General features: G+C 40.3%; 1 protein-coding gene across 1 annotated transcript in view; it reads right to left on the bottom strand.

Moving 5' to 3' along the window:
• Nucleotides 1-23,941, bottom strand: part of PKNOX2 (PBX/knotted 1 homeobox 2) — a 235,591-nt gene that overhangs the window by 23,779 nt on the left and 187,871 nt on the right. Inside the window, exons 8-9 of the mRNA XM_081333977.1 lie at nt 23,606-23,794; nt 399-528 (exon numbers count right to left, since the gene is read on the bottom strand). Of these exons, the coding sequence (XP_081190103.1) occupies nt 399-528; nt 23,606-23,794 (319 nt within the window). The remainder of the gene's footprint in view (nt 1-398; nt 529-23,605; nt 23,795-23,941) is intronic.

Raw genomic sequence — 23,941 nt, 5'->3', positions numbered from 1 at the left:
AATAAAAATGAATAAAATAAAAAATTAAAACAAATTTTTTAAAAGCAAAATGTGTGAGTGTGTTGAGAGAAATTCTGGAGGAATGCACATGTGGGACTTTGCAGTGCAATAGACTCAGTCCCTAAAATGTGATCCAGGACTCATAGGAGCACTTTGCATGCATTTCCGAAGGCAACGTTTTCGCTCCCAAACCACCTTTTTGGAGACTAAGTCCCAGCCCTGAACAGCCTTACTGAGAAGATGAAGGTACAGGAAGATGTGTGCACATTAACCAATTTCCACACTGCTCTGTCTAGACTATGTATAGTTCAAATCTGGTTATGGAAGGGGGTTAAAAATACCAAGCATGCAAAAGACGCAACTAACATGGTCACGGACGTATGCTCCACGCCTCCCACCTGACACAACTTGTGAGTTGACTGTTGCCATGGAGATATTCCCTTGCTGCAGTGCTGAGGCAGGAACCACAATTCCTTGGGGGTTGCCAGGTACGGCTGTCATGGAGTTGGGAGAATTTTGCAACATATCCTACAGAGAGAGAGAAGAAAAGAAAAGGAAGGAGAAGAGAATTGCAAAAACACTTTGTACACACGGCCCATGACAGATCAGGTCTCAACGCTAAGGACTTCTTAAACAAAAACAAAAATGGCTATGACCAATCACCCTCATCTTTTTTTTCTGTAGGATTTGCCTTATTTCCTTTTGATGTTGAGGCTTATAGCATGAGCTGAGACACAGAAGGAGGCTAGTGCTTATTTGATAACTTATAAGAAGCAAAAAAAAAAAAACATCTTATCCAATCCTTAGACAAGATCCACTCACTTTTTCTTGATAAAGCCACAGCTGCCTCCGGAAGCAGCCTACTCAGATACCCACGCAAATCAGGACCCCATTATCCTTTGGAGTTTGCACAGTCCCCACTCCAGTTTTGTGATGCAATTCTCAACTCAAAATGATTGTGCATTTGGGGAATGTCGTAAGTTTGGAAATTAAATACATCTAGGTAAAAGAAGGAAAGCGGGTAAGAGAGAACTTGAAAAGCCACACACTTTTACAAGCTCAAAATATTTGGCTGTCGGTGTTATCAATGCATAGCTGGGATAAAAATGTTTGAAAATAAAATACAGGTAGTTCTTGACTTACAACAGCTCATTTAGTGGCCAGAGTTACAAGGGTACTAGAAAAAAGTGAGTTAAGACCGTTTATGACCCCCTTGCTTAGCAACAGAAATTTTGAGATCAGTCATAAGTTGAAGACTATCTGTATAGATGGAAAAATAGAATGTGAACGGTGGGATCTGCTGCATGCTTGTTTAAAAGCTGGGTTTCCTGATACACAATCAGTCATTCAACTTCTTAGAAAGTTCTGATTACTTGGATTTCAGTGGAGCCCCCACAATATGACTTTGGCAATTCAGCCTTCAGGCTTGTTGAATACTTCATACAAGCCATCTGCTCTTCTTGGCTGTCACTAGCCTTGCCAGCAAGACATGCCTTTTGCCAAGGCAAACTAAATTTATAGTGAGACATTCTTTTCCATGAGCTGGTGGCATTATCAGTATGCAACAGTGGAAAAGCCCCAAAGCAGAATAGATGCAGAACAGAAATACTCAATTATTAAGGAAGACAGTCTTGCAATTTTGAGGGATAACAGGTCAGCATGCAATTAATACTTTTCATTGCTCATTACATATTTGCCTTATCTAAATAAATCCATACAGCTAATATTCCTTTCTTGAGGATGCTTATCAACATATAATAAACAACATTCCAGCATCCAGAAAAATGCAAATGTATATGCAAGCAATTCAGCAGAAACACTGTTGGGCTGAATTTCTAATTTCTTATTGCTTCGTAATATTCACTAATGTATTATTGGGCAGACAACATTTTATTTCCATCCTGGCTTGCTATTCTGAAGAGTTGGAGCCTTGTGGCTGTGCTGATATTTAAGAAATTACATCTTGGCTTGCCATTAACAAAATGGGAGTTTTGATGCTTTCCACATTCACTGCTTAAGAAACCTACTTGCAATTATGACTTTGATTTATTTCAGACATTATCAGTAGGTTGGCTGTAGGAATCTATTTGGTGCTTGTTATTTTTATCACAAATAGCCTGAAGTCCATCCATTGGGTCAGAGGCAATATAATAGCTAGTGACCCCACATGCATCAACAATGGTTAAGTTGTCTGTTAACATGTATTCAGCCTAGGATTTTGTTATCGGTATAAGAACCTTAACTTGCAAAGTCTTTCATACAGAGATCTCTTTCTGGTCTTTTTTCCAGCAATACTTTTTCAGTAGTTAAACTGGAGAAGAATTGTTAGGCAATTGCAAATCAGAAACTTCTGCAAATCTATTAAAAATAATTTAGAAGCTGAGAGCTGGTTTGCTATAGTTGTTAAGCTGCTGGCCTAGAAACCAGGAGATGGTAAGTTCTAATCCTGCCTTACAAATGAGAGCTGGCTGAGTGGGGAAAATAGGAGTAGGTAAGAGTATTAGGTATGTTCATTGCCTTGAGTTGAATATGAAAAAAAGGTGCGGTAAAAATCTAAAAAAACAAACAAAACACAATCTAAATAACTGTCCCAAAGGTGTTTTTTCCAAAAAGCACCTGATCTTTAAAATGTCTGCAGAATGAAAATGAAACCATGAAGCAGTGTAAGTGCAAACAAAACATGCATCCAGGAGTCTTTTAAATCCTTTCTTATGATGAGAAGCATCTATTTTTGATTACATAGAACTTCCAAATAGCTGGGGTATTTTTCTTGGAGCAAAACATCAAAAATGACTATTTTCTGCAGGAGTTTTGCCAATCTTAAAGAAGCCATTCCCAAAGTAAAACCTTTAGTGTTTTATATCATTTTCTGTTGTTCCTTAATAAGGAAAGTAGCACTCATATTTTAGATATCAGTGTGAATACATCTCCAGAATGAATTTAAAATTCAGTGAATGAGTAGACAGTCGTGCCTATTCAGTTTTTCATGGAAACCAAATATAAAACTTCAAAAACAGGAAAGTCTTTGAAAGTCTGGGTGCTTTCAAGCTGCCTTAGCATTTCCTAACGCAAAGGATTTTTAAACTGTGGGAATAACTTAGATGTCTATTGCTTATATTAAGCCTGCTAGCTGCATATTCAATAAAGATTACCACTTAGAGGTTAGCTACTACAGCTACTGTATTTGCATATGCGAGACAATAACTTTGTCATTCAAGGGATGAATTATCTTTGAGTTATAATCTAAGATCCATTTCTCCAAGACAATCTACGAGTAGAAGAGAACCAGCCTAGAACTAAGAAATGTACTGAGACACTTAGAATAATTAATCAGTGGAATGACTTGCCTCCAGAAGTTGGAGGTTTTTAATAAGAGATTGGACAGCAGTTTGTCTGAAATGGTATAGGATTTCCCTGCCTGAGCAGGGGGTTGGACTAGATGACCTCCAACTCTTTGGTTATTCTCTTATTCTCCTAATGGAGGACTGGCTCCCTCAACCATGAGGAAGATGCTATGTGACAATTTTCAGCATCTCTTGCTAGCTCCTTTGCTCACGAGACTGATGACAATTGAGGTTCAAGGCATCGGGAGGGGGTCAAAATTTTCCACTGCTGCAATCTTTCCTAAAGACCAGATGCTGCTGTATTATGAGCTCTGTCATATCTCAGAAGGGGACATGCTGCATTAAATGTGGTCCAGCAATGTACAGGGAACCCTGGTTGAAAAAGGCTGCAGTGATGGAAAAAGAGTCACTTGGGCTGTTGGGAGGACTCCTTGCCTGGAGAAAAGGAATTGTGCATGAAGCTCTTTGTGACTTATGAGCACATCTTTGGAAGATTTATTCTTTGAAATACATAAGCGTGTTATTGGAAAGGATCTCACCTCGTATCAGAAATGCAGGAACTAGAGAAGGGAAAATTATTAATTTAAAATTGAAAAGATTAAAAAATTTAATGAAAGCAAATTGAGTTAATTCTCGGCCACACTGATGGCAGGGATATTTCCAAGCAACAAGTCATTCTGTGTGCATGCCAGCCCCAGGGGGCATTGTAAAAGACGGATAGTTGCTTGAATAGTGCCACATTTGCAGTAAAGTTCCTTCTCCTCTGATAGAAAATCCCATTTTTTCCATGGGGTCTTTAGTTCTAGCTGAACCAGTGTGCAGTCTATTTAAACATCTCCAAGCCGTCCACTTCTTCAAAACTCCAGGCAACTCCTGGAGTGGTTCTATCCAATTATGAAGATGTTTAACTTGATGTTTCCATATTTTTAATCATTATTTTTGAGTGTAGTAGTAACCATCTCCTTGGGCTCAATCTAAAAAGCCTTTCTTGATTTCAGTCAAGAAAGGACCAGAAGCCTATATCTTGAAGATTCTTCTTCTGCACAGTGAGTAGAAGGTAACCAGCTCTTTTCCTTGTATGGCTTCACCACCATCTAAGGATCTTTCTTTTTCTCTCTAGAGCCATCCTTAGAATCACACCAGGCAGTGTGAGAAAGAGGGAAGAAAGTACATGTGTCTATCCAGATCCATAACTCCAGCGGGGAATGTGAAGTTCAATTAAATATTTTATTCCATACTTGCATGCCTTTCCTTCCAGCCTAGTATTTTACATGTGGCAGAGTAAAAACTGCCCAATTTGTATAACTGCAGAGGGGAAGAGAGAATCCTGGTTCCCTGGCGTTGGCGTTGAGGTTGCACTCTGCACTCTCTTCTTTTTCCAAGACTATTTCTTCTTCTTCTTCTTCTTCTTCTTCTTCTTCTTCTTCTTCTTCTTCTTCTTCTTCTTCTTCTTCTTCTTCTTCTTCTTCTTCTTCTTCTTCTTCTCCTCCTCCTCCTCCTCCTCCTCCTCCTCCTCCTCCTCCTCCTCCTCCTCCTCCTCCTCCTCCTCCTCCTCCTTTTCTCTCTCTCTCTCTCCCTGTAACATGAATCCTAGTAATTAACAACTTGAGGGGAAAAAAACATTAACAAGCTGCCTTCAACAATTTTGGCACCAAAGTGAGATTTTTATCCTGCTGCATCATTTTCCAGGGGATGGGATGGGGGTGGGGGTGGGGGTGGGGTGGGGGTCAACATCACTAAGAGTGCAGATGATGTTTCTTCTATTTCAAGCTCCTGGGATAAATTCTAAACCATGACAAATTTCACTTCCTCACTCAGTCTTCTTCCTTAAAACATACAGTATATGTCATGGAAGAAAAACCTTGACTTTTCAGTGCTCCTAGCCACTTTCTCTGAGATGTAGTTCTTTTCCTTTTCCTGTTATGCGAGGGACTTTAGAGTAGAGTAGAGTAGGGTAGGGTAGGGTAGGATAGAAATCAGTGTAGGAAGGGACCTTGAAGGTCTTCTAGTCTAACCCTCTGCTCAAGCAGGAGACTCTATTCCATTTCAGACAGAGGCTGTCTAGTCTCTTCTTAAACGCCTCCAGTGATGGAGCACCCACAACCTCTGAAGGAAAGCTGTACCACTGGTTGATAGTTCTCACTGTCAGGGAATTTTTCTTTAGTGCTAGGTTTTCATCTTAGTTTTCATCACCACTATCCCTAAATTGAGACAAATCCTACTTTTATTGCCTTTAGGATGAAAGTCCAAGGGCAGAAGATTGATAATTTGGCACAACCTGTCTCCAGTTCATTGAGGCAGCAAAGCTGCTCTGTCCTCATCATTACTGCATTCAGATGAGTTATGCAGATGGGAGGATAGCTTTGGGATGTTTACAAAGAGACGTGGGATTCAAGAATGTAAATAAAACGATGAATGTGTTTCTAATCAATTAAAATAATTCCACACCATCTTCAGTGTGAAAACAGGGCACCAGTGAATTAATGTAAATAGTCCAGGGCTAAGACTGAGTTCTCACTGATGAAATTCAAACCTAGAGCATCTCTTTCGAGTTAATGGCATATTTTCCCACCAAACTTTAGTGCAAGACCAGCAAACTCTAGGATCAGTGTCATAACCTTGAAAGGCTTCTGAAAAAGACATCTGTCCGTTCTTCCTCCCCATAAAACTCATGGTAACTTAATAAATTGATGCAAGAAAAATTCAGTTCAGCAGCCAGAAAGTCATGTCTAAAATCAACATTTTTATCAAACTTTTAAAAAAGGAAATTCTCTCTAAAATACGTATCTATGCCAACGAGGCAAATTAACATATTCTGCTCACAAGTTCAGATATCCTCATCCCTTTCCCACCTTAATCATGCAATAATAAACTCAATTTGGAATTTAAAGTTATCTGTAAGAATCCCACTATAAAGTCTGAGTACCAACAACGCCAGCAACAACAAAAATAATTTTCTTTTTCTGTGTATACTTCAACATTTTATAACAACGATATAGAATATAATTGTTATATAACTATTAAAAAAGATCGCTACTGAGAAGTATGTGATATTTCACACAGACATGCGTAGACAAACATGTACACATTCATCTAGTAAACACGTCACATAACACTGAATCCCGATTAAGGCTATTATTCAGTTTTCTCCCTCCCAATCACCTATTTCAATTCAGGAGTTTGGGCTAATCAATAACGTAAAATCAGCTGCAATTACTGGCTCCTGAATCCAATGGGATGACCGAGACTGAAGCCTGGCAAAGTGCCAATGACTTCATTCCATCGGATCGCTATATCTATTTGGAGAATTAATGCCCGAACTGAACAGTGACAAAAAGACAACAAACAGTCATGTCACCTCTTAAAGAATAACAAATTGATTATGCTGTAACAAATTTGTTTCCTGGACTACGGTCCACTTGACTTGCCTTCAGTCGATATCTTTTATAGTGTAAGATGTGTCAGAATGTAATCTTCCCTCTCGAAAGACGTAAAGAACAAATCACAGGTTGCCTTGCAAAAATGTATCAAAAAGAGGCATGCTGTGAGTTACCCAGGATTTGCTTCTCTACAGAAAAAAGAAAGACATAAATGCTTTCATAAAGGTCTGTGGAGATTCTCAATTATCCAGGTCATGGTTGTCTCAAAGGTGGTTTTTCAAAAGGCAGCCAGACTTTGTTTTTCCTTGAAGACATTTCGCTTCTCGTTCAAGAAGCTTCTTCAGTTCAGAACTGAACATTGAAAAAGTACCTTTGGGGCAAACACTTTCATTCCTTCACTAATCTCATCAGCAGCCTTGGGGATTTATAGCACCACAGAATCATCAGGTTTGATTATGGAAGTCTTCTAGTCCAATCCCAGACTCGAAAGAGGAATCCTCAAATCATCCCAGACAACTGGCTATCCAAACTTGGTTTGAAAACTACCAGACCCATGACTTTGGAAGGCAGGGGTTCCAATGTTTAAGAACATGCATGTTCAGGAATTTCCTCATTTTGAGTTTGGGTCTCTTCAGTGGTGGGATTCAGCTGGTTCGCACCAGTAGTTAATTTTTTTTGTTGACTTTAGCGAACCGGCTGAACCAGCCCTAGCCCTTTTTCGCCCACTTCCGGAAGTCTATTCTGAGCTGAGTAGGCCTCCCAGGCCCAGGACGGCTCACCGGAAGTGCGTTGATGCCACTTCCGGAAGTCCGTTCTGGGCCTCAGAGGCCCAGACCCAGAACAGACTTCTGGAAGTGGCATCCATGCAGGGAACCAGTTGTTCAGGAATTTGAATCCCACCACTGGGTCTCTCTCTATGAAGCTTTCACTTGGACGCTATAGAGAATGAAATCCACACCCTTTCCCCTGTGACAGCCCTTCAGATACTGTAAAGCTCTTTAACTACATGCTGCATCTTTTCATGGGGTCCCCCAACACTCCTCTGCCACTAAATTCTATATATGCCATAAGAATTATTAATAATTCCTACTTTTAATTGCCATGCAATTGCAACAGATGAGCAGTGCTAGCAGAAGAAACGAGGGAAAGAAAAAGAGGAGAAGTAGCAGTCGTCGTATGGTAATAATTGTAGAGTGGAATTGTATTTGGAACAGCTGATCCCTCAAGAGCGTCTGTGTTTCTCATTATTCCAAGCGCTTGTTCAGTGTTCATGACTGGGAATAACTCTAAAAGGTCATGCAGTTTTGATAGGAAATAATTAACATTTCCTAACTTTAATGATCAAATGCCCAGCGACCTCATCAGCACTGGGAGTTTAAATGACAGAAATTGAGAAAAAAAATCAAGCCAAAGTCAACCACGAAGCTAAATTGCCACATGTTGCTATTAGGAAGTTAATGGAGAGCAGCCAGTAATATGGACGTACAAGGCACAAACCTATGTGAGTGGTTAAGGCAACCTCAGCCAAGTCTCTCCCCCTGATATTATGAGCATTTGCTTTGAGAGTCTTCATGGCTAGAGCACAGAGTACTTTGAACATGATCCGTAGGCTTCCCACAGCTCAGAAACTCTTCTGCATAGCATCATACAAGAAGACAGAAAGAAATATCCTAGAAAATAATTTGTTCCAATATTGCACTCTTGACAGTATCTATAAGGCAAGATTATTACATGTACTAGAAAGGTATAGGAGGGTTTTTGTTAGTGGCACATAGAATCAAGTTCTACCACAAATGTTCTCTTGGGAGACTTGGGAGGAACTGCTCTCTCTGTGAGACACTGCGCATCGTTGTTGTTGTGGACAAAACACTGGAACGGGGATCGCTGTGTGTGCTGGAAGAATCTCAGGAATATAAATCTGACAAATAATACTTTTAACGTGAATGCAGTACAATGACTGCCAGCATTGCCACAATCAACCTTGGTGACACTTCTGATTGTGGTTTCTTTCTCAGCCTTCCCACATTCATTGGAAAATTGGAATAGAAAGCATAGAATGGTTGAAATGGGAACTCTATTCAAGGTTTCAAATGAAATAATAATAATAATAATAATAATAATAATAATAATAATAATGATGATGATGATGATGATGATGATGATGATGATGATGATGATGATGTCATCATCTAGGGGAAATGTGCACAAACCTAAGTACCAGCCATGATTAGAATAGAATAGAATAGAATAGAATAGAATAGAATAGAATAGAGTAGAGTACAGTAGAACAGAACAGAATAGACTAAGACTAATAAGAATAAGAATTAAATAATTAGAATTATAATTAGAATAACAGAGTTGGAAGGGACCTTGGAGGTCTTCTAGTCCACCCCCCTGCTCAGGCAGGAAACCCTATACCATTTCAGACAAATGGCAGTCAGAAGTTGGAATGCCACCCACATTTCTGCTTTATGTCTGCTACCCACTGGATTGGATACCATATGGCTTCAAAGGAAACCCTAAAATATATTTTTGACAAACTGATATCGCGGTCTGCAGTAAGGCGAGAAGGAAAGTGACGTTGTGTGCTTCATGATACCATCATGCAAATGTTGCAAACAACACGCCTGAGCCACTTGCGGCAGAATGTAAGCAATTTGCCGATTTGCAGAACGGCATCATGACGCATGAAGCATTATTTTGATGTCACGGTTCAACCTATAGACACAGCCACGCCCACCTTGCGGTGATTAGGGGAACCCTCTCTTCACTGCTCTACCTATTGCAAGAGCCTGTAAAAAGAGCATTTGTAGCTGAGCACAAGAGCTGAAGGCCAAATAGGATGAGGGATAACATGCCTGAAAACATGAAATGGCTCAGTAAGTTTAAAAACATCCTGTGGAATAAGCCAAGGAATATTTTTTTACTGAATTCTGCGCTAAGAGGCTGATTCTGCACACAGCATTTGAGAGCATGGAACTGGGATTTCTTGGGACTGTGTAAAATCACCCCATTCCATTTTGGAATGGACCGCAGCAGTTTTCTTTGAGAAAGAGACACGTGCATTTGTGAACGTGTGATTCCAAACCTGTTTTACCCAAAATTATTATTATTACCGTATTTTAAAATGCCGGTAGAACTGCTTGGGAAGCTGAGAGCTGCCCCAGAATAAATGGCGGAAGGGCAATCTCCAACAGATAGAGATGTTCTGATTCAAATGTTGCTCCGATCAGCTTGCAGTGGAATTTGCAAAGGTCAAATTCCTCTTCTATGCTTTCTGCAAGAACAGGATACTTTTGGCTTGTTTATTTTTAGAGCAGGCAGAAAATTGGCAGTAAGAAGGAGATGCAGCCAACACAAGGTGCCCTGCTGTAGTGTAATGATAAGCGCACCAGTGTGTGAACAGTACACATAGCACTGCACAATGCACGGGGCTCCGATTAAGACCAGCAGGCTCCTCCTAGCATGACATGGCTACATTGCCTCTGACGTCATGCTCAACCCAGCCCTGATCTTTAGACAAAACGCCTATTTATACTACAATGAAAACTAATATTGTTTTAAGAAAAAAAAATCTCCATCTCAGTTGGAACGAGAACGTAAAACCTTACGGAACTATGAAACGATTGGGAATCAGTTCCAAATAGAAAGACACAATGTAAAATGCTCTTTGCAGCCGGCATTATTGTACACATTTCCATAAGTTTTGAGATTTCCAACTCTGCTCAAATGATTCGATTCTCTCCCAGGAGAATTGATCGCTTTTGGCCACGCTCATACTGTATATTGGGTTACAGCTGGTTTTCTTAACTGTGGTTTGTGGGATAAGTTATCCAGCTATGCCCAGCCAAAGCAAAATGGCCCTCTGTGTTGGCTGGTGCCATCATTTATATGTTCTATCATTCTGTTGGTCACAGTTACCTTGATCTGCCTCCAGGCTTAATGAAAAAACCCTAAGCCTCTTGTAAGTCAGAGGAAGGTATTATATAGTACAGTATTATATCGTGCAAATGAAGATTAATTTTAGCTGACAACTTTGGAAAAGTTGGATAGTAGGTAAACAAGTTCCATCAACAGCAAATACTGTTTGGATTTTGTAAGTGGTTTTGCGTTTCCCATTAACAAATAGAAAGATCAACACGTTACACTTGCAGGATAAATGCAGGAAAATCCTTTACATGTGTAGATAAAAAAGAAATGACCTGAGTCTTATTTTGGATGAAAGTCAAAGGACTGAATTGAACTGAATGGGGTCTGCTGAGATCTTCCAGCTTTTTCCTTGGGTATGGCTCCTGCACATTTGAAAATTATATAGCAGACAGCATGGGAAACTCTGATTCCATAAGATAGCTTAGCCATTCGGAAAAAATGTTCTTCTGCTTTTATTTTCTTGTATCTCTTAAAAGCATAGGAGCTCTGCCAGGAAAATGAGAGAGGAAAAACTGGCAAGTTTGTTTGGAACATAGAATCACAGGGACCTCAGAGGTGTTCTGCTCCAACCCTAGTTTAATGAAGAGAAGGACCAGGGTTGACATGATAGCAGTGTTCCAGTATCTCAGGGGCTGCCACAAAGAAGAGGGAGTCAAACTATTCTCCAAAGTGCCTGAAGGCAGGACAAGAAGCAATGGATGGAAACTGACCAAAGAGAAAAGCAACCTAGAACTAAGGAGAAACTTCCTGACAGTTAGAACAATTAATCAGTGGAACGAGTTGCCTCCAGAAGCTGTGAATGCTCCAACACTGGAAGTTTTTAAGAAGAGACTGGACAGCCCCTTGTCTGAATAATAATAATAATAATAATAATAATAATAATAATAATAATAATAATAATAATAATAATAATAATAATAATAATAATAATAATAATAATAATAATAATAATAATAATAAGAAGAAGAAGAAGAAGTTGGAAGGGAACTTGGAGGTCATCTAGTCCAACCCCCTGCTCAGGCAGGAAACCCTATACCATTTCAGACAAATGGCTGGCCAGTCTCTTCTTAAAAACTTCCAATGTTGGAGCATTCACCACTTCTGGAGGCAGGTTGTTCCACTGGTTAGTTGTTCTAACTGTCAGGAAATTTCTCCTTAGTTCTAGGTTGCTTCTCTCCTTGACTAGTTTCCATCCGTTGCTTCTTGTCCTGCTTTCAGCTGCTTTGTAGAATAGGTTGACTCCCTCTTCTTTGTGGCAGCCCCTGAGATATTGGAACACTGCTATCATGTCACCCCTCACCCTTCTCTTCGTTAAACTACACATAGTATAGGGTTTCCTGCCTGAGCAGGGGGTTGGACTAGATGACATCCAAGGTCCCTTCCATTATTATTATTATTGTTATTATTATCCCCTTGCTCAAGGCAGGAGACTTTACACCATCCTAATCTATTTTTGAAAACCTCCAATCATGGAGCACGCACAACTCTGGGAAGTGAGCTATTCCATTGATTAATTGTTCTCACTGTCAGAAGTTTCCTCCTAATTCTAGGTTGAATCTCTCTTTAACAAGGTTCCACCCATTACCTCTTGTTGTGCCTTCTAGTGCTTTGGAGAATAAGTCAAGCCCCACTTCTCTGTGACAATCTCTCAAGTCCTGGAAGACGGTTATCGTGTGCTCCCTAATCCTTCTCTTTGATAGTGTAATGTAGTGGGTCCGACGCAAGGAAGAGACGCCAGCCGGAGTACGTATTCAGCTCTTTATTGGGGGGGTAGCATACTGCTGGAACAAGGGCTACCTGACCTCCTTAAATACCCAGCCAGGTAGGCGACCAGCCAATGGGGTTGGCCCTAGGTTTCCCGCCAAAACTAGGTTTCCCGCCAAAACCATCCAGGCCAACGCCCCCTGGTGGCTGTTGCTATGCAGATGACTTGGATACATAACAGATAGGCTAGACCAGGGGTAGGCAACCTCGGCTCTTTTATGACTCATGGACTTCAACTCCCAGAATTCCTGAGACAGCTATGCTGACTCAGGAATTCTGGGAGTTGAAGTCCATGAGTCATAAAAGAGCCGAGGGTGCCTACCCCTGGGCTAGACATAACTAGCTCCTTCAACTGTTTGTCATATGATTTAGACTCCAGACCCTTTATCATCTTTGTTTATCTTCTCTGCACCCTTTCTAGGGTCTCAGCATCTTTTTCTTATATCATGGTGACCAGAACTATATGCTTAGGAGATATAAGCTGCCCTCCGGCCTTTGCAATGAAGTCTGGAGAACACAGGTAATTCCTCTGTGTCTCATTTTAGACCAGATGCATTGCCTGTCCCTCTTTCCCTCCTTCTCTCTCCCCTACTCTGACCCATATTTATGATCTCACCCTGAGAGTCAAGGATGAATGAATGCAGTCCAACAGCAATGTGTCAAGCTAGACATTCCAGAAAGATCAATGCTTTTGGACCTGCCCAACATGTGCAGGGATCCTGCACCATAAGGAAATAGCACTCAACAAGTTTTCCCCGTCTTACATTACAATGGTGGAATGCCAGCCTATTATACAATGTTTGGAACTAGGAGAAAGATATTTGGATCCATGGCCATCTGTCCTTCAGAATTCAGATGATTGATTTGTTCTCCAGGAAGTGAAGAAAGACCAACTCGGGGGCAAGGAGAGGAGCCAGGGCCCACATGCATCAGATCTCCAGAGTGGAAGTACCAGGCTAGCTAGCCCAGTCTGAACTTGTGGGCTGTGTGGAAAACTCCTAGCTTTAATCCAAGCTACCTTCAGGTAGAGCTGGAGACTTCATTGTTAAAACTCTACTGCCAGTCAGTGCAGTAAAAGCCGAACGTTTTCTTAGTTTTGGGGAGCTTCCTGTCTGCCACCCAGTTAACGTGATCACCTATGTGGATGGATGAGTTCTATAGGAAACAGGCAGAGTGCATAGACAGAAAGTTTCTGATTCAATTTCTTCCCCCCATGGATAAAAACGGTTAGGTAACAGGATCAGCCAGTAAGTGGAGTGATTAAATTAGAGGTGGAAAACCTAGGGCTTCCAAAACTCTCCCACTGAATCCTCCCAATAAGATAAGCAGGAAAGGAGGATCAAAATTTGGGGTACTGGTTAAGTCACCAGACTAGGAACTGGGAGACCTTAAGTTCTGGTCCTGCCTCAGGCACAAGGCCAGCTGGTGACCGTGGGTGGCCAGATTTGCTTAACAGCTGCACAATTCACTTAACAACTGTGGCAAGGTAAAGGTGAAGGTAAAGGTTCCCCCGCACATGCGTGCTAGTCGTTTCCGACTCTAGGGGCCGGTGCTCATCTCCGTTTCAAAGCCGAAGAGCCAGTGCTTGTCCGAGGACGTCTCCGTGGTCATGTGGCCGGCATGACTAGACGCCAAAGGCGCATGGAACGCTGTTACCTTCCCACCGTAGCGGTCCCTATTTTTCTACTTGCATTTTTTACGTGCTTTCGAACTGCTAGGTTGGCAGAAGCTAGGACGAGTAACAGGCACTCACTCTGTTACGCGGCACTCAGGATTCGACCCGCCAAACTGCCGACCTTCTGATTGACAAGCTCAGCGTCCTAACCCACTGAGCCACCGCGTCCCTCAACTGTGGCAAAGAAAGTCATAAAATAATAATAATAATAATAATAATAATAATAATAATAATAATAATAATAATAATAATAATAATAATAATAATAATAATAATAATAATAATAAAACCCTCAATAACGGTCTTGCTTAAGCAAGGAAAATTTTGGGCCCAGTTGTGATTGTAAGTCGAAGATTACTTAATGGAACAGACACAGATATAATTCGGTTGTCCGTACTGGATTAAAAATCAAATGAATCCTGCTTCAAACCCTTGATTTTTTTTTGTCCTGGCTTATTGGCTTGCTCTGGCTGGGCCTGCATTCTTCAAATGTCAGTCCAAAAATAGGCTCCAGCGTTAGTTCTTGAGTTACGTGAAATGGGATCTCTCCCGCCAGCCTCCCAGCACATCACCTCAGCAGAAGCTGGCAACATCAAACTAATTTTATCCAAAGCTTACGCCCCGTCTCCCCTCCGACAGTTCGTGCAATGTGTCATCCCAGCAGCCAGCCAGCCGCAGAAGAAAAAGAAAGTGCAGTCACTCATTCCTTTCCGCAGAAGACAAATTCCTTCTCCAAATGTCAGGGAAGGGGAAGGAGTGTCATTTCTCTGCCTCTCTGAGGGGCTGATTATTTTCCAAAGACTCGTGTTAATTTTCTGATATGATCCTCGCATCTTTGTGAAGCTCTAAATCCTCATTACTTTTCCTGACCGATGCATTCTAATTAGATCAACATTTAGAAAAAAAAAATCACAATAGCCACAGGACAGCTTTCCATCTCATTAACTCCTCACATATTATTTTCATGAAAATTACTGATAAAACTGTGCATCTGCATTTGCTGGGACTCAGCGAGCTCCGTCAGTTCATATCTAACATCTCTCTCATCGCCCTGGATGCGAGGCGTTGCCATGGTGACTCGCAATAATAGAAACCAATAAATTACAAATGAGATGCTCGTTGAGCAATTATTGTTCTCCTTTATGCAAGTTTCTTGCTAATTTTGATCATAAGGGAAACTACAATAAAGCAGTAAAGGAATATTAAGTCCATTTCTAGAGAATATTTGAAGACACAATGGGCTCTCTGCGTGCCTTTCTTTCTTTCTTTCTTTCTTTCTTTCTTTCTTTCTTTCTTTCTTTCTTTCTTTCTTTCTTTCTTTCTTTCTTTTTTTCTTAAGATCAACAATTAAATGATTTAGATAGTTCAGTAAAATCTAAACAGGAACCAAACTTTTCCACTCTATCATCACCCCTCCCCCACTTTTCTCTCCAAATAAATTCTCTGGGTTTGAGTAAACGAGCCTTTGCATTGTAGCACAGAGAAAGATGGATTTTAACTCAACATTTAGAGATCCCTCCACTCAGCTGGCTTGAAAAACTGCACCTGGCATCTTTAAAATATTATTCTACAGAAAGAAATCATCATCCAGTTATAGACTAGCTTGAACCAAAGAGGTTGATCCATGTGATGGGCAGGACGACTCTACCAATTCAAAATTTCCATGTTTTAAACTCTCTCTCTAAAACATGGATCCTTTCTGCTTACAGTATTCCATTTCATTCTCCTAACCATCTGGCGCTTTTGCATTTATTCTTGTCTCCAGCTATCTCAATCTCTATATTTGTAAATAAATCCTAAACTTGTCAATACGCCCCCTGACCCTGCCTTCCAAAGAAAAAGCAGTTGCGACCCTTGAATTCTCTTCTTTTTGGGGAAAGGGAGTGCTTGTAACTATGCATTTTTTATTTGGCAAAGAATTAAGAGAATAGATATTTTGCACATTCTTTTTTTTGTGTGGGTTGGCCAACAAAACAAAACAGGTAACATCAGCAGAGGAGTAACTTGCCTGGTTTAGACTCGGAAGGAAGCATTCAAAGTGAAGTTGATATCGGATTCCCTGTTTGTTGGTTGATACTATTGGAATGGCATAGCATATTAAAAACAAACAAACAAATAAATCTGTCTGCTTCTTCTACAAAGGGTGGGGTTGGGCTAATGGTGTTTCGGTCTACTGCAAAGGATAAGAGAGAATTTGGTTCTGAATAAAGAGCAGAGATGTTGGAACTAGTATTTATACATAATGTTTATAAATCATAAGTAAAAGCATAAATCATTATGAATATATTTATTAGTATAATTATTATAAAAACCAACACAGATGATTAGGGGCCTGGCTAAAACATACGAAGAACGATTGCAAGAATTGGGTATGTCCAGTCTAGAGAAAAGAAAGACTAGGGGGGAGACACGGTAGCGGTGTTCCAATATTTGAGGGGCTGCCACAAAAATGAAGGGGTCAACTTGTTTTCCAAAGGTCCTGAAGGCAGAACAAGAAGCAATGGATGGAGACGAAAAGAAATTTCCTAAGAACGAGAACAATTAACCAGTGGAACGGCTTGCCTGCAGACATTGTGGGTGCTCCATCACTGGAGGCTTTTAAGAAGAGACTGGACAGCCATTTGTCTGAAATGGTCTAGGGTTTGCTGCCTGAGCAGGAGGTTGGAATAGATGACCTCCAAGGTCCCTTCCAGCTCTATTCCAATTGATTGATTGATTGATTGATTGGATTTCAGTGGAGATGTTTAAAAAGAAATTGGACTGCCACTTGTCTGAAATGGTATAGGGCAGGGGTAAGCAACCTTGGCTCTTTTATAGCTGGCTGAGGAATTCTGGGAGTTGAAGTCCACGAGTCATAACAGAACCAAGGTTGCCAACCCCTGCTTGAGCAGGGGGGTTAGACTAGAACAGCGCCCTCCAACCTTTCCAGCTTGGCAGCCTGCTGGGTGGGGGGGAGGAGATGTTTTTTTGTGAGCAACAGGCATGTGCACAGCTCCATTTGCACAACTTTGCTTACACGAGTGGCGCTTTGCTCATGCAAGTGGAGCTGCGTGCACACACGTGCTCACCCGCCACTTGTGCAGCCCGGTTTTGAACAGACTGCGGTTCAGTCCGGGTCTGCAGCCCAGGAGTTGAGGAATCCTTGACAAGAAGACTTCCAAGGTCCCTTCCAACTCTGTTATTCTGTTAAATAGATTATTGAGAGAGAAAAAAGAAAGAATGGTTGTTTTGTTCATTGTTATTTTATCGTTGTTTCATATTGTTCAGTAACCTCTGGCTCTCTGTGATCTGGTGGGCAATAGCTTGCTCTTTGAGTAGCTGTTTTTGTTTAGGTTCCCATACAACAGTAGTATTCAGCCACCTTGTCTCCTATTGGTTCTCTTCTCAATCACTTTCCATTTCTCCCAAGCATCAGGGTCCTTTCCGTTGACTCTCGCTTTCGAACATAAAGGCTCCAAAATATTTAGGCTTTAGCCTCATCATTGATGTTTCCACGAGTTTTCCTTTATTGGGTACTGAATTGTTGGATCTTCTTACAGTTCAAGATATTATCAGCTGTTTTTTTTTCTAGGATAAAAATTCAATGGCATCATTGTTTTTTTTTAAAAAATTCATTCAGCTGTTCTGATGCTCCAAGCTTTTACAACCATATGATAAAACTGGAAAAAGCATAGCCTTGAAAAGTGGTACCTTTGATGTCAGTAGGATGTCTCTGCCCTTTAATATTTTGTCCAGGTTTGTCAGAGTCATTTTCCCAGGTAGCAGACTCACTTTTCTTTATTTTAAAATGATGGTCACCATCCTTGTTGATTTTTCAGTCCTGGAAAATAAAGCCTGTCATTACTTCAGTTTCTTCGCTCCCTGTTTGCATTGGGTTGGCCTTGCCAGCTGACATTTTAAAATGTTTGTTATTAATGTTATAAAATTAAAATATGTATATGTAAAATATAAATTTTAGTATTAATATTGACCAGCTTTTGCACTCTTTCATCTTTAATAACAGATTCTTTAAGTCTTTCTGACTTCCAGGTATCCAAGTGGTATCTGAGGCCGTTAATGTGTCTCCAAGCAATTTTAATTCCAATTAATTAAACTTGGTCCATTGTTTCCCCAATTTTGAAAAGTTGCTCCATATTCTGTTTTGTTTTTTCTTCCCTTGGTCTTCATATAAATTCTTTAACATGCTGATATAAGCTGGTACGCCCATGCTTTTAAGGGTTATCCACAGTATGTGCGGTTTACATTCTACACAGTCAAAAGCATTTCTAAAATCCATAAAGCAAAAATAGATTCTCCCCCCCCCCCATTATCCACTGGGTGTTAGCAATGTGATTTCATGTTGATATGCCTCTTCTGAATCCAGCCTGGAGAGCTCTTGGCCTGTGCATTGTTGAAACCTGGATGCACACTCTGAAGTGTTATCTTATAACAAATGAGATAAACAGGTTGTTTGGTAGTTGGATCATTCTCTCCTGGTAACAGAACCTGTGTTTATTTTTTGCAGTCCCATGGCCCTGTGCTATGTTTGTCATGCCTGCTTAGCACGTTGACTCCATCATCTTGCAAGGTTTTAAAGATTTGTGCCGGTATTTCAGCAAGAGTTACAGCTTTGTTAGCAGTATTTTCCAGGGCCCATTAAACTTATTTTGCCCAATGTCTGGGTATATTTTAATAGAAACCCTTTTTGTACATTTGTGTATTTGAAACATCTCATGTTTGCCTTTTCTTTTTCCGACAGATTTTTGCCTTCTTTACCCTATTTTTATGTCCCTCTTTGCATTAAAAATTCTCACGATTCCTGTAACATTCTTAAATAAACCTCATGAGCTTCCCTTTATGTCATTTTCCTTGATTTCTCTGCACTGATTATTTGGATACATTTCCTTATCTCTTCTTGATCTTATCTGGAACTCAGCGTTTAATGGGGTACAGTTTTCTCTCCCTCTGTGGCCTTTTCCCCCCCTGTAATTTTGGATATCTTTGCCTTGTCTTTAATGATGTCATAGATTTTAGCCCAGAACTGTTCAGGCATTCTATTTATCCATTCTAATCCATTAAAACTATATGCTGTAGCACCACTGCATAATCCTATCATACATTACTGAAGACAAACCTTGTTGGTTTGATGATTTTATTTGTGTTCTTTAGTTTCACTGCAAGAAGGGGCTTGAGCAATCAGCCCTCGTTCTTGGCTTTGCCGACAGAATAGAACGTTTCCATCTTTTCTTGAAGAATATACAGTCAATTTAATTTGGGTGATTGTCCACGCAGCAATGTCTTTTAGGTTGCTGAAATGAGGTATCTGTTACAAACTTAGTATTTTCCTGGCAGAACTCTGCCTTTTCCATCATTCTGTATATGGAGTCCATATTTTCCCATTATATTACATGCTACTTTATTTTCAACTTTTAACATTCCAGGCTCCTATAAAAGTAAAGGTTTCCGCTGCCCAGTCATACCCGACACGAGGGGGCAGTGCTCCTCGCCGTTTCTTAGCTGAGGGTGCCAGCATTGTCTGAAGGCACTTCCGTAGTCATGTGGCCAGCACGACTGAACGTTATAACCTTCTTGCCAAAGTAGTATCTATTTATCTGCTTGCATTTGCATACTTTCAGACTGCTCTGTGGGCAGGAGCTAGAGCAAGTAATGGGAGCTCACCCCATCACGAAGAGCTCCGGTCTCAAACCTGGGCTGTCAGCTTTCCAGTTGACAAGCTCAGCTTCTTTAACCACTGAGCCATCAGACCCCCTCCCAGTCTCCTATACTTATTTTGACATTGTTGAGGGTGTTGTGTCAGCAACGGTTCAAAAAGTCCCATAGAACTGTTGGAAGCTCTGTTTCCTCTGTATCCCTTGGTTGGAGCTTAAACTTGGGAATTTCGTAACATTTGTTGGCTTGCTTTTCATTCAGACAGAGATAATTCCACTGGATACTTTACGAGTTGAAAAGACTCATCTTCCAGTAACACACTGACATTTTTGTAAATTTCCTTTTAGTTTTCTTGACAGTAGGTTACTCATGCCTAAAAAGGACATTATTCTTTCCAAAGCATCTCTCTTTCTTGTTTTAGGGAGTAGAAATTGCAAGAAAGGTATATTTGTTTTCTATGCGCTTACATTTTTTAATGTTTCTTTTACCATCTTTTTCATCTTGTAAAAGATAATTGAGGAACTACTCAGCAGGTTCAATCAGATTTATTTTTTAAAGTTACGCTTTTGCCAAGATTTAATGATGCAGGAACACGTCAAGTGTTGAGAAAGAAGAGTAAATAAATGTTGCGGCTTGATCCTATATAATACTTTCCCCCCCACACACACAGTATGTAGTTTCTTTTCTAGCTTTTCAATAGTTTCTTGTATGTATGTATACATGTCTTCTCCAGAAACCCTAACCTGAAAGCTTCAAAAAAGTTAGTATCAAATGAACACAGTATTGGAACATGTTTGCCTGCTGTTGTTGACATTTATATATTTTGGAAGTGGGTTTTTATCCATCTTTTGCAGATTCTTCAAAGTTCTGTATTATCATAAAAAAATGTACTGTCCCTATGCAATGTGACCAGACGTTTGTCTTCTGATTTCTCTCTGGCAAAATGCATAAAAAGCCATATTTATTTGGGATTTTAAGAATTGTATTCCTAGCTTATCTGAAGGTAAGGTGTCAGCTAGGTTCTGCCATCTCCAAAAACCGCACAGAAAGAGAGAAGGATTTTGACCCCAACCTCAAAACATATTGTAAAGGAAATTAATGCAACTTGGATCATAAACTGCATTGAAAATATTTTTCTGGGTTTCAAAGAGAGGTTTTTTTTTAATGTGGACCCTTAAATTTAAAGAAATATTAGGTCTGCTAATATAAATTTTCTATTTTTATCCACTTACCTGGAAGCAAGTCCTATTGAACTTGGTAGAACTTACTTCTGGGTGAATAAAGAGGATACTGCTAAACCACTTGCAATAGCATTGCTATGATTTTACTCAAATATATACAATGACTTTAGTGTGTCCAGGTGCAAATCACATTATACTCATTCTGGGGTTGACCAATTTTCACTCAAATAATAATCATCCTTTGCATATTCTAGTCAGGGAGAAGTTAAATTCTAAGAGAAAAGAGCACAGGTGTTCTTTTTCTTTATAGTAATGATAGTATTTAATATCTAATAGATCTCCTCTTTAGGAATATAAACAGGGATAGATAAGTGCAATTTTTTTATCAGATCCTTCAAATTAAACAATTTCAATCCTGCGAGCTAGGATATGAAAAAAAAGAGCTGTTTCTCAAATTACATGCCACACTAGCCATGTTTGTAAGCAACACATTTATGAGCAAGACAACATTCTTGGGCATGATTTATTAGAGTATCCTCAGAGTAAGTAGGAAGCAGATACAGAAAGCTATTTTTGTGAAGTGGTGAAGAAGGTGACAAATGGTGACAACCAAAGACACCAGACTAGCCTTGAGAACAGAGCTGACTACTTGACAACTACTATAATACACGACCTAGGAGTTTCTTGGGTTTTCAAAATGTTATATTGGTGGTGAGTCTTTTTTTGAAAAGATTTTTAGTGTAATTAAACCAATGCTGGGTACGTGGAATGTTTCTTCTGAAAGGGAATAAAGAAACACATCTATTCTATTAGTAAAGATAAAGGTTTCCCTGTCCAGTTGTGTCCGACTCTAGAGCACAGTGCTCATCCCCGTTTCTTGGCCAAGGGAATCAGCGTTGTCCAAGGACATTTTCTGTGATCATGTGCCCAATTTTAGGGATAATTTAATCTTTTTTTAAATTGTTTTTTAACTTTTGTATTTTGTATTGGTTTGATTTTAAAATACCCTGTAAACCGCCCTGAGTCCTTCGGGAAAGGGCGGTATATAAATCTAATAAAATAAAATAAATAAAATAAATAAACATGGCTATACACCAAGGGCGCACGGAATGCGGTTACCTTCCCACCGAAGTGGTACCTATTAATCTACTCGCACTTGCATGCTTTCGAACTGCTAGGTGGGCAGGAGCTGAAGCAATGAATGGGAGCTCATCCGTTGCACAGCGCTCAGGTCTCCAACCTGGGCTGTCAGCTTTCCAGTTGACGAGCTCCCTGTTTTTAACTGCTGAGCCATCGCGATTCCTCATACCCTATTAAGAACCATCATTTCCTAATCGCCAAGTTTGTAAAAAACAACAACCCCGAATTGTGGATTCATAGCCTTAGAAATAATGCCGGGAACTTCATGGGATTAAAATGACATGTCAAATAGTCATTTTTGAATGATCAAGTAGAGGAATACTTTGTGCAACAAGGCTGTCCAAGAGCTCAGTTAGTAACTTTTATGGGACATATTTAAAATCATCCCTAGGTGGTGTGGAGATCTAGCATTTTGAGGCTTTTATCTATGTATACATGGAAAGTTCTCCTGGAAGATGATTGGATGATGTTTTCCAATCAAATAATGAGCTTGAGAACTTGGCAGAATTTCTTCTGAAGAGGCAACAGGGCTTCAGCTCTTCTTTCCACAACTACTGTACCAGAAAGATTTACACACATGGCAGGCTATTGAGTCATTTGCTCCAACTATACCTTCTTCCTCAGCTTGTAACCCACAAAAGTCACCCCCCAGTCCCAGATGTTACCATGTAAGAAGGCCTGGTCTGTGACCAATCACTGTTCTTTGGAGTTTCAAGAGAGAGCAATTTTCCAGCCCATTTGCTAGGATTTAACTTGTCACATACTCTATAGCAGGTGGTCCTCAACCTTGGCAACTTTAAGGCTTGTGGACTTCAACTCCCAGAATTCCTCAGCCAGCAAAGCAAGGTGGAGGACCCCTGCTCTATCGACGGGCTCTGTACAAACCTTTTATAAGGATTTCGTAAAGGAAAAGATTTTTGGAGTAGGATAGGGTTTTGCTGCTTGAGCAAGGGATTGGATAAGAAGGCCTTCAAGGTCCTTCCCAGCTCTCTTCTTCTGCATAGGTTTTGATAAACTTTGATAGAGAGCCAGCATGTTATAGTGGTTAAGGAACTGGACGAGGGTTGTAAGATCAAGTCTTTCCTTCGGCACATAAGCCAGCTGGGTGATTTGGGGGCCAGTTGCTCCTTCTCATCTCCCTAGCTTAAGTTCTACAACCGGCAGGTTGAAAAGCAATCCCTTTGTTGCCTTGTGGGTTGGTAGCTTTGCTGCGTCAGCTAAACAAGCACAACGTAAACAAAGCAGAGGCTGCAACTAAGCAGGGCAAAATGCTAGGGGAGAAAAAGACAGGACTTGGTGCAGAGTGTGAAATACAAGAATAATGACGATCATATCTCTGAAGATCAGGGCTCTCTGTGTTTGGTCACCTTCTGCCAATCTAGGGCTGCTGGTTATTTTTTGTTTTGTTTTTTTGAGCTGCCTTCAGAATTCAAGATAGGAGGTATTTTCAGATTAAGAGTACCTTGTGAGAAATATGACTCTGCCTCAAGAACATCTAGCTGTTTACAAGGGGGCGCGTGAAGTGTATTTTTCAGCAATTACCTGTGTGTGTAGGTTAATGGAGGACTGATTCGGGGAGTAAGGTCCCCCAAGGTCATTCCTGAGAAGGTTGTCGCTGTGCATCTTAGTTTTGAGGCAGGTGATGTAACGGTTACAAAAGTCTTTGCACAATTCATTCACTTTCTCCAGCTCCAAGAGATGAATTCGGAGGACCTGAATAGCTTTCACCATCTGCAGACAATTAAAAGCAAGAGCCGGGTCATTTTACTTATAGAAAACAAGGAAGGCATCGGTGGAAGATAAAGCCTTCAAACGACGGCAATCAGTTCTGCTATGTTCCTTAATTAATTATGTATTTAATCATTTAAAGATGCAGGC

This window comes from Vipera berus, assembly GCF_964194415.1.
Source record: "Vipera berus genome assembly, chromosome: 8".
Lineage (NCBI taxonomy): Eukaryota > Metazoa > Chordata > Lepidosauria > Squamata > Viperidae > Vipera > Vipera berus.
Note: the sequence above shows the minus strand (reverse complement) of the source record. Positions and strands in the feature narration are given on the sequence as shown.